The sequence below is a fragment of the Tachyglossus aculeatus genome, chromosome 21 (genome assembly GCF_015852505.1).
Source record: "Tachyglossus aculeatus isolate mTacAcu1 chromosome 21, mTacAcu1.pri, whole genome shotgun sequence".
In the NCBI taxonomy this organism is placed as follows: Eukaryota; Metazoa; Chordata; class Mammalia; order Monotremata; family Tachyglossidae; genus Tachyglossus; species Tachyglossus aculeatus.
In genome coordinates this window covers 8,888,885-8,899,197 of record NC_052086.1, presented here as the reverse complement: position 1 = coordinate 8,899,197, position 10,313 = coordinate 8,888,885, and the positions used below count along the sequence as shown (strand labels likewise).

The 10,313-nt window shown below is 51.2% G+C and overlaps 1 protein-coding gene across 1 annotated transcript; it reads right to left on the bottom strand.

The window, feature by feature from the left end:
- Window positions 1-3,588: 3,588 nt before the first annotated feature.
- MIF (macrophage migration inhibitory factor) lies at window positions 3,589-6,615 on the bottom strand. The gene is made up of 3 exons (XM_038763234.1): window positions 6,402-6,615; window positions 4,322-4,494; window positions 3,589-3,840 (listed from the first exon to the last, which is right to left on the bottom strand). The coding sequence occupies exons 1-3, from the start codon at window positions 6,507-6,509 to the stop codon at window positions 3,774-3,776; spliced, it is 348 nt and encodes a 115-aa protein (XP_038619162.1). The 5' UTR covers window positions 6,510-6,615; the 3' UTR covers window positions 3,589-3,773.
- Window positions 6,616-10,313: the final 3,698 nt, after the last annotated feature.

Below are 10,313 nucleotides of genomic sequence, written 5' to 3'. Positions count from 1 at the left end.
GTGGTAGATACAAGGTAATCAGGCTGTCCCACTTGGGGCTCACAGTTTTCATCCTCATTTTACAGACCAGGTAACTGAGGCACAGAGAAGTAAAGTGGCTTGCTCGAAGTCACACAGCAGATTCGTGGTGGAGTCGCGATTAGAACCCATGTCCTCTGACTCCCAAGCCCGGGCTCTTGCCACTAAGCCACGCTGCTTCTCTATCATAGTAATAATAATGATGGTAATTCTTAGGTGCTTACTATGTGTCAGGCACTGTACTAAGCGCTGGGGTGGATACAACCAAATCAGGTTGGACACAGTGTCTGTCCCACGCGGGGCTCACAGTCTCAATCCTCATTTGATGCTGTATCATAGTCTCCCAGTAATAATAATAATGGTATTTGTTAAATATTTACTATGTGTCAAGCACTGTTCTTAGCACTTGGGGTAGATACAATCAATCAATCGTATTGATTGAGTGCTTACTGTGTGCAGAGCACTGTACTAAGCGCTTAGATACAAGCTAATAGGGTTGGACAGTCCCTGTCCCAGACGGGACTCACAGTCTTAATCCCCATTTGACAGATGAGGGAACTGAGGCCCAGAGAAGTGAAGTGATTTGCCCAAGGTCACACAGCAGACAAGTGGCAAAATCGGGGTTAGAACTCAGGTTCTTCTGATTCCCAGGCCCGGGCTCTACCCACCAATCCACACTGCTTCCCAGGTGCTTAGTAGAGTGCTCTGCACACACTAAGCGCTCAATAAATACCATTGATTGATTCCCCACATACTCCATCTGTTGGGTTCTAATCCTAGCTCTGCCACTTGTCTGCTGGGTGACCTTGGGCAAGCCACTTCACTTTCCTGGGCCTCCGCTACCTCATCTGAAAAATGGGGATTAAGACCTTGAGCCTCACGTGGGACAACCCAATTACCTTTTATCTTCCCCAGCACTTACAACAGTGCTTGGCACATGGTAAGCACTTAATATCATTATTATCTCTTCCACTGCAGATCTTCCCTGTTCTTTTACCACATCACTCACCTGATTCTGATTCATGTCCATGAACAACCTACGCCAATCCTATCCCATTTTACTCCTGTATATACCATTATAACCCAGCATTTACCTCACCCCATCTCCCACCACGCACTTCTCTCTACCACACTTTTATGTCCCACCTCTCATCTGCCACTCCATCTATTTACTCCATTTTCTATCACCTTTTTACATCCCTTTTATTGCTCATCATTTCTTTAAACCCCACCATCCCTATAAACAATCTCTCCCCAATCCCACGTTTCCCTTTTCCGCCCTCTCCTCATCACTCCTACACATTACTTCTACCATGTGCACACAGTAAGCACTTAAAAATTACTTTTATTACGCCGACTCTTGCAGCAGCCATTAATGGCAGGAAAGTGCAGAAAGAGGGACGGACGTGCAGAACGGGGCAGACATTTTCTCAGTGCATTGGTTTAAGATTCAGTGTTTCTGCTGTGACTCGCGGCGGCTCCGGGGACCTCACCCAGGGTGGGGCAGTCAAGTAGAAACCTGAGAAAATTCAGAGTTTTAAAAGTGGAAACTATCTCCTCAGATGCTGGCTCTGTCTTTTTTGGTTTCTACTCGTCACTGCCTTCTCTAAGGCACCAAGGTTAAGGCAGCAGAGAGCAAGATGGAGGGCTAGAGAACAACTGTGGCAAGATATTATGTTAAAGGCACTCAAATCAGATCTTTCCCTCCATCCTATCCTCGTCCTCTCCCATTTCAACCCAGCCCACACGCTTTGCTCCTCCAACACCGATTTATTCATGTGTCTCAGTCTCCTCTCTCCGCCACAGCCTCCCCCTTTTCAAAGTCCTCTGAAATCCCACCTCCTCTAGGAAGCCTTTCCGGACTAACCTTTCATTTCCCCGTTCTCTCCTTCCTCGCTTCCGCACCGGCTCTGAAGTTGATTTGGTAACTCCCTGAATTGATATTCACCACACAACTGTCCCCAAAGCACTTATGTGTATATATATATATATTGTATAAGTAAAATTATCAAGAATAAGTTTTATTCGTATATACGTCTCTCCCTCTAGACTGTAAGTGCATTACAGGCAGGCAATGTGTCTGCTAATTCTGTTGTGCTGTATTCTCCCAAGCACTCAGTACAGTGCTCTGCACATAGTAAGCACTCAATAAATACCACTGATTGAGTGTTGCTTCTCTTACCCATACCTTACTTTAATGTCCATCTCCCCTGATAGACGGTAAGCTCCTTGAGGGCAGAATTTGTGTCTGCTCGCCCAGGCGTTTACTAACAGTGCTTTACAAACGGTAAGAGTTCAATAAAGTCTTTCGGCTAGCCCATAAGAGGGGCCAGGTTTCTGAACAGATTGTGCTGTGCGGCTGCAGGGGTAGGAACAGAGAAGCAGGATGGCATAGTGGATAGAACATGGTCCTGGAAGTCAGAAGGTCATGGGATCTAATCCTCCACTCACCACTTATCAGCTGTGAGACCTTGGGCAACTCAATTCACTTCTCTGTACCTCAGTTCTCTCAACTATACAATGGGGGTTGAGACTGTGAACCCCACAGGGGACAGGGACTGTGTCCAATTCGATTTGCTCGTTCCCACCCCGGCGCTTAGTACAGTGCCTGACAGAGTAAGTGCTTAATAAATACCATCATCATTATTATTATTATTATAGCCAAAGCAGTTCTTCATGCATGCAAAGATGGTGGGGGTGGTGGGGGGAGAGAGTGGGGGGGAAGGCAGGCAGGTAGGCCCCGAAAGGAGGAAAGGGCTCTTTTAGAAAAGGAGATTCTGGGGCAGAGGGAGACTCCATCTCTCCCAGGCGCTTGTCAAAATGAAAGTATTTCAGGGCCCCAGGCCGGGCCTTGTTAAAAGGCATGATTCACTTTAATAGCCTCATGCTTCTCACAGCCAGAAGAAAAACTGTTACATGGTCCTACGGGATGGACACAGCTCTAAGTTCTCAATGGGGATGGCAATCTCTATGGTTCATTAGAAGGGAAGTTCCTGTGCCCCTCAAAAGGTCTCTGCTCTGAGGGCGGAGGAGGGCTGATTCTTTGGGACAAGGAGGAGGAAAATGGGTTTTTTTTATGGTATTTGTGCCTGGCATTGTTCTAAGCGCTGGGGTAGATACAAGGTAATCAGATGGAACACAAGTCCATCCCTATTTTGCAGATGAGGTAACTGAGGCCCAGAGAATAATAATACTAATGATGGCATTTGTTAAGTGCTTACTATGTGCCAACCACTGTTCTAAGCGCTGGGGGAGATACAAGGTAATCAGGTTGTCCCACATGGGGCTCACAGTCTTAATCCTCTTTTTACAGATGAGGTAACTGAGGCACAGAGAAGTTAAGTGATTTGCCCAAAGTCACACAGCGTGTAAGTGGCAGAGCCGGGATTAGAACCCAGGGTATTCTGACTCGCAGGCCCGGGCTCTACCCACTAGGCCATGTTTTTTCTCAAAACCTCTAGGCATTTTGTGCTTAGGGGACCCCACCCGTTTTGGGAACCCCGTCTTTCCTCAACTTAAAAAGGTCAGAAGCTCACCATAAAGCCCCGCAAAGCAGGAGTTCAAACCAGCTTTATTTTGAAGTCATTTATTTCTCTTCTACCTAGGGGCCGGAAGTCACGGCAGCAGCTGGACGGTGGGAGAGGAGAAGCGCCAACCACCTGACGAGGGACACACGGAAGAGCCGAGGTCAAGGGTCCGGTAGGGTTGCGACAGCGGTCAAGGGGGTGCGGAGGCCGTGGCGGGCGTGGAAGCTCTCAGGCGAAGGTGGAGCCATTCCAGCCTACGTTGGCGGCGTTCATGTCGAAGTAGTTGATGTAAATCCTGTGAGGAAGGGGTCAAGAGACACAAGCGACCCTAAGGCCCAGGCCGACACAAAGGGAGCCCCTGACCCTTCCTCCGGGACACAAAAACCCTCAACAATTCCTTTCCTGGCGGGCGGTGGTGTCCACTGACCGAGGTCAGTAAATTAAAATTCAAATCTGAGTGAAAGTACGCTTCCAGTGCTGCACGAATAGGGTTTCGACCCTCCGGCTCAGAGAAACGGCTTGGCCTAGCGGAAAGAGCCGGGGCCTGCGTAGGCCACTTACCTTCTCTGTGCTTCTGGTTCCTCCCCTATAAAATGAGGATTCGATTCCAGTCCTCCCTCCCCGGGAGACCGAGTCCCGATCTGATTATCTCGTCTCAAACCCCGGCGCTCAGTACAGCGCTTCGCGCAGAGGCAAGTCCCCAATATTATTGCCTGATGGGTTGGCGGCCTCTCAGTGGGTTTCTGGGGAGCCCAGCCCCCCGCCCTCTCTCTCACCTGTCAGCAGGGATGTTCAGGTGCTTGGTGAGCAGACCGCAGAGCAGCTTGGAGTAAGTTTTGTTCTGCGACCCTCCGATCTTGCCGATGCTGTGCAGGCTGCAGAGGGCACAGGGGTCGGAGGAGCCCCCGAAGGCCATCACCTGGTCGGGGGTGATGTGCACCGCGATGTACTGTGGAGGGAGGAGGAGGAGGCCCAGTGGGGTGAGCAGGGGTGGTCTGCCCAGCCAGCGCGGCCCAGGCTCTTCCCCACTCAGGGTGCAGCCCGCATGCATGGCAGGGTACCCAGCCCCCAGCCCCCGACCGCAGCTTGGGGCATAGCCCGCATGCCCGGGAGAGGGCCCAGCCCCAACCCCAGTTCGGGGAGCAACCCTCATCCAGCGCTTAGGACAGTGCCGGGCACATGGTGAGCGCTTAACAAATACCATCACCATCATCATGCCCGAAAGAGGGCCCAGCCCCAACCCCAGTTCGGGGAACAACCCTCATCCAGCGCTTAGGACAGTGCCGGGCACATGGTGAGCGCTTAACAAATACCATCACCATCACCATGCCCGAAAGAGGGCCCAGCCCCAACCCCAGTTCGGGGAGCAACCCTCATCCAGCGCTTAGGACAGTGCTGGGCACATGGTGAGCGCTTAACAAATACCGTCAGCATCATCATGTCCTAAAGGGGGACCCAATCCCGACCCCAGACCCCAGTTCGGGGAGCAACCCTTATTCAGCGCTTAGAACTGTGCTTGGCACATGGTAAGCGCTTAACAAATACCATCACCATCATCATGCCCGGGAGAGGGCCCAGTGCCCAGCCCCGACCCCGGAGCCCAGTTAGGGGAGCAACCCTTATCCAGTGCTTGGCACATGGTAGGCGCTTAACAAATACCATCACCATCATCGTGCCCGGGAGAGGGCCCAGCCCCGACCCCAGTTCGGGGGGCAACCCTTATCCAGCGCTTAGAGCAGTGCTGGGCACATAATACGCGCTTAACAAATACCATCACCATGATCGGGAGAGGGCCCAGCCCCCAGCCCCCAGTTCGGGGTGCAACCCTCATCCAGCGGTTAGAACAGTGCTGGGCACATAGTAAGCGCTTAGCAAATACCACCACCATCACCGTGCCCGGGAGAGGGCCCAGCCCCGACCCCAGACTCCAGTTCGGGAAGCAACACTCATCCAGCGCTTAAAACAGCGCTTGGCACATGGTAAGCGCTTAACAAACACCATCACCGTGCCCGGGAGAAGTCCCAGCCCCCAGCCCCCAGTTCGGGAAGCAACCGTCATCCGGCGCTTAGAACAGTGCTGGGCACATGGTAGGCGCTTAACAAATACCAGCACCATAATGGTGCCCGGGAGAGGGCCCGGTCCCGTCCCCAGACCCCAGTTCGGGAAGCAACCCTTATCCAGCGCTTAGGACAGTGCTGGGCACATAGTGGGCGATTAACAAATACCATTACCATCATCGTGCCCGGGAGAGGGCCCGGCCCCGTCCCCAGTTCGGGGAGCAACCCTTATCCAGCGCTTAGAACAATGCTGGGCACATAGTATGCGCTTAACAAATACCATCACCATCATCGTGCCCAGGAGAGGGCACAGGCCCGTCCCCAGTTCGGGGAGCAACCCTTACCCAGCGCTTAGAACAATGCTGGGCACATAGTAAGCGCTTAACAGATACCATGACCATGCCCGGGACAGGGCCCAGCCCTTGTGCCCGGGAGAGGGCCCAGTCCCGTCCCCAGACCCCAGTTCGGGAAGCAACCCTTATCCAGAGCTTAGAATAGTGCTGGGCACATAGTGGGCGCTTAACAAATACCATCACCATCATCGCTGCCAACTTGTACTTCCCAAGTGCTTAGTACAGTGCTCTGCACACAGTAAGCGCTCAATAAATACGACTGATTGATTGATCGTGCCCGGGAGAGGGCCCAGCCCCGTCCCCAGTTCGGGGAGCAACCCTTACCCGGCGCTTAGACCAGTGCTGGGCCCATAGTAAGCGCTTCCCAAATACCATGCCCGTGCCCGGGGGAAGGCCCAGCCTCGACCCCTCGGCCGGCCGCCCCTCCCTCTGCCCTTCCCGCCCACCTGAGCGGGCTTTCCCGTGGCCTGGGCCAGCTGCTGGGTGAGCTCGGAGGCCAGGGCGTCGGGCACGGCGGCCCGGCTCACGTTGGTCTGCAAGGAGAAGATGGGCATGGCGGCGGGCACCGGGGAGGATGGATTGGGCAGACGGAGGAAGGATGGGCAGCACAAAGGATGGCAGCAAGGATGGGAAGCAGGCCCAGGAGAGGGGTCCCCCCACGTGACCCCCAGGAGCCGCTCCCATTGGCCGGAGGGCAGGGGGCGTGGCCTCGGACCCCTCCCGCCCTTCATTCATTCATTCATTCCTTCATTCACTCATTCCTTCCTTCCTTCCTTCATTCATTCACTTATTCAGAGTGGCTCAGCGGAAAAGAGCCCGGGTTTGGGAGTCTGAGGTCCTGGGTTCCAATCCCCCCTCTGCCGCTGGTCGGCTGTGTGGCTTTGGGCAAGTCGCTTCACTTCCTCTGGGCCTCAGTTACCTCATCTGCCAAATGGGGGTTAATAGTAAGCGCTGACTCCCAAGCCTGGGCTCTTTCCACTGAGCCACATGCTTCTCTAATAAATAATAATAATAATAATGGTACTCGTTAAGCACCTACTATGTGCAAAGCACTGTTCAAAGCGCTGGTCTAATTAATAATGATAATAATGGTACTTGTTAAGCACCTACTATGTGCAAAGCACTGTTCAAAGCGCTGGTCTAATTAATAATGATAATAATGGTACTCGTTAAGCACTTACTATGTGCAAAGCACTGTTCAAAGCGCTGGTCTAATTAATAATGATAATAATGGTCCTTGTTAAGCACTTACTATGTGCAAAGCACTGTTCAAAGCGCTGGTCTAATTAATAATGATAATAATGGTACTCGTTAAGCACCTACTATGTGCAAAGCACTGTTCAAAGCGCTGGTCAAATTAATAATGATAATAATGGTACTTGTTAAGCACCTACTATGTGCAAAGCACTGTTCAAAGCGCTGGTCTAATTAATAATGATAATAATGGTACTCGTTAAGCACCTACTATGTGCAAAGCACTGTTCAAAGCGCTGGTCTAATTAATAATGATAATAATGGTACTCGTTAAGCACCTACTATGTGCAAAGCACTGTTCAAAGCGCTGGTCTAATTAATAATGATAATAATGGTACTTGTTAAGCACTACTATGTGCAAAGCACTGTTCAGAGCGCTGGTCTAAATAATGATAATAATGGTACTCGTTAAGCACCTACTATGTGCAAAGCACTGTTCAAAGCGCTGGTCTAATTAATAATGATAATAATGGTACTTGTTAAGCACTTACTATGTGCAAAGCACTGTTCAAAGCGCTGGTCTAATTAATAATGATAATAATGGTCCTTGTTAAGCACTTACTATGTGCAAAGCACTGTTCAAAGCGCTGGTCTAATTAATAATGATAATAATGGTACTCGTTAAGCACTTACTATGTGCAAAGCACTGTTCAAAGCGCTGGTCTAATTAATAATGATAATAATGGTACTTGTTAAGCACTTACTATGTGCAAAGCACTGTTCAAAGCACTGGGGGGATACAAAGTGATCAGGTTGTCCCACATGGCACTTGGGAGAGGACAATAGAAGCAGCAAGGCCTAGCGGCTAGAGCCCGGGATTAGGAGTCAGAAGACACGGGTTCTAATCCCGGATCCACCACTTCATTCACTCATTCAATTGAACTTGTCTGCTGTGTGACCTTGGGCAAGCCACTTTGCCTCCCTGGGCCTCAGTGACCTCAACTGGAAAATGGGGATGAAGACTGTGAGCCCCACGTGGGACAACCTGATCACCTTGTCTCTACCCCAGCACTTAGAACAGTGTTTGGCACATAGTAAGTGCTTACCAATATCATTATTATTGTTAGCAGTATTAGTACAGTGCTCTGCACACAGTAAGCACTCAATCAATCAATCAATCGTATTTATTGAGCGCTTACTATGTGCAGAGCACTGTACTAAACGCTTGGGAAGTACAAATTGGCATCACATAGAGACAGTCCCTACCCAACAGTGGGCTCACAGTCTAAAAGGGGGAGACAGAGAACAGAACCAAACATACCAACAAAATAAAATAAGTAGGATAGAAATGTACAAGTAAAATAAATAAATAAATAAATAAATAGAGTAATAAATATGTACAACCATATATACATATATACAGGTGCTGTGGGGAAGGGAAGGAGGTAAGACGGGGGCATGGAGAGGGGGACGAGGGGGAGAGGAAAGAAGGGGCTCAGTCTGGGAAGGCCTCCTGGAGGAGGTGAGCTCTCAGCAGGGCCTTGAAGGGAGGAAGAGAGCTAGCTTGGCGGATGGGCAGAGGGAGGGCATTCCGGGCCCGGGGGATGACGTGGGCCGGGGGTCGATGGCGGGACAGGCGAGAGCGAGGTACAGTGAGGAGATTAGTGGTGGGTGACTGAATGAATAGTAATAATAATAATAATGGCATTTGTTAAGCACTTAACTGTGTGCCAGACACTGTACTACGCGCTGGGATTGATACAAGCAAATCGGGTTGGACGCAGTCCCTGTCCCATGTGGGGCTCGCAGTCTCAATCTTCATTTTACAGGCGAGGTAACTGAGGCCCAGAGAAGTGAAGTGACTTACCCAAGGTCACACAGCAAGTGGCCAAGTCTGGATTAGAACCCATGACCTTCGGATCCCAGGCCAGTGCTCTATCCACTACGCCGTGCTTAGTATTAATAGAACAACAAACAGACACCTTCCTGCCCACGCAGACCCCGCAGGCCGAACCGCAAGGAGCTTACAGTCTCACCTTCTTACCTTAAGTGAGAGCTAACCTTCTCATTGGGCCTCCATCTCACCTGTCTTCTTTGCTAAACTATGAAGGACCAAAAAATGATTGGTTTCCCGGGCTCCTTCAAGGGGCCAAGGAGAGAGGCAGAGCAGGGGACCTCTTCTTCCTCCTCCCTGCCTCTCAGAGCGGTGGGAGACGGCGGAGATGGGGCAAGGGGGCTTCCAGGAGACCCTGGCAGATGGAGAGCATCTAGACTTCTAGACTGCGAGCCCGTTGTTGAGTAGGGACCATCTCTATATGTTGCCAACTTGTACTTCCCGAGCGCTTAATACAGTGCTCTGCACACAGTAAGCGCTCAATAAATACGATTGAATGAAATGAACGAATGAGAGCAGGAGGGGCTTGGGGAGATGATGTTGGCGGTGTGGCTGACTCACTTCTCCACCGCAGGAAGTCCTGAGAATCCCACAGAGAGGGGTAAGTGTTGTCTCCGCAGCCTAGGCGACGGAAGCCCAGGTGTCCGGGCCTTCCTCGTGGATCCCTGGTGATGAAAACAAGGAAAATTCCCACCAAGTCCTGAGTTCAGGTGGAGGAGGTGGTGGTGTGGGGGCCGGTTCTGGACCCTAAATCGAAGGGGAAAGAGATAATAATAATTGTGGTATTTGTTAAAGTGCCTATTATGTCCCAAGCACTGTACTGAGCCCTGGGGTGGATGCAAGGAAATCGGGTTGGACACAGTCCTTGTCCCATGAGGGGCTCACCGTCTTAATCCCCACTTTACAGATGAGGGAACTGAGGCCCAGAGAAGTGAAGTGACTTGCCCACGGTCACCCAGTATCTCCCAGAAGCCCCCCGCCCCATCTCCGCCCTCTCCCAGCGCTCTAAGAGGGGGGTGGCAAGAGACGTCCAGGGGGAGGAAGAGGTCCCCTGCTCTGCCTCTCTCCTTTAGCCCCTTGAAAGAGCATGGGAAACCAATTAATTTTTGGTCCTTCATAGTTTAGCAAAGAAGACAGGTGGAAGCAGCGTGGTTCAGTGGAAAGAGCACGGGCTTTGGAGTCCGAGGTCAGGGGTTCAAATCCCGGCTCTGCCGATTGCCAGCTCTGTGACTTTGGGCAAGTTCCTTCCCTTCTCCGGGCCTCAGTTCCC

Coding starts and splice junctions, on each gene's coding strand:
- MIF (XM_038763234.1), bottom strand. CDS start 6,509: ATGCCCATCTTCTCCTTGCAGACCAACGTGAGCCGGGCCGCCGTGCCC. Junction 4,495..6,401: donor CCACGGGAAAGCCCGCTCAG/GTGGGCGGGAAG, acceptor CTCCCTCCACAG/TACATCGCGGTGCACATCAC. Junction 3,841..4,321: donor CTGAACATCCCTGCTGACAG/GTGAGAGAGAGG, acceptor CCTTCCTCACAG/GATTTACATCAACTACTTCG.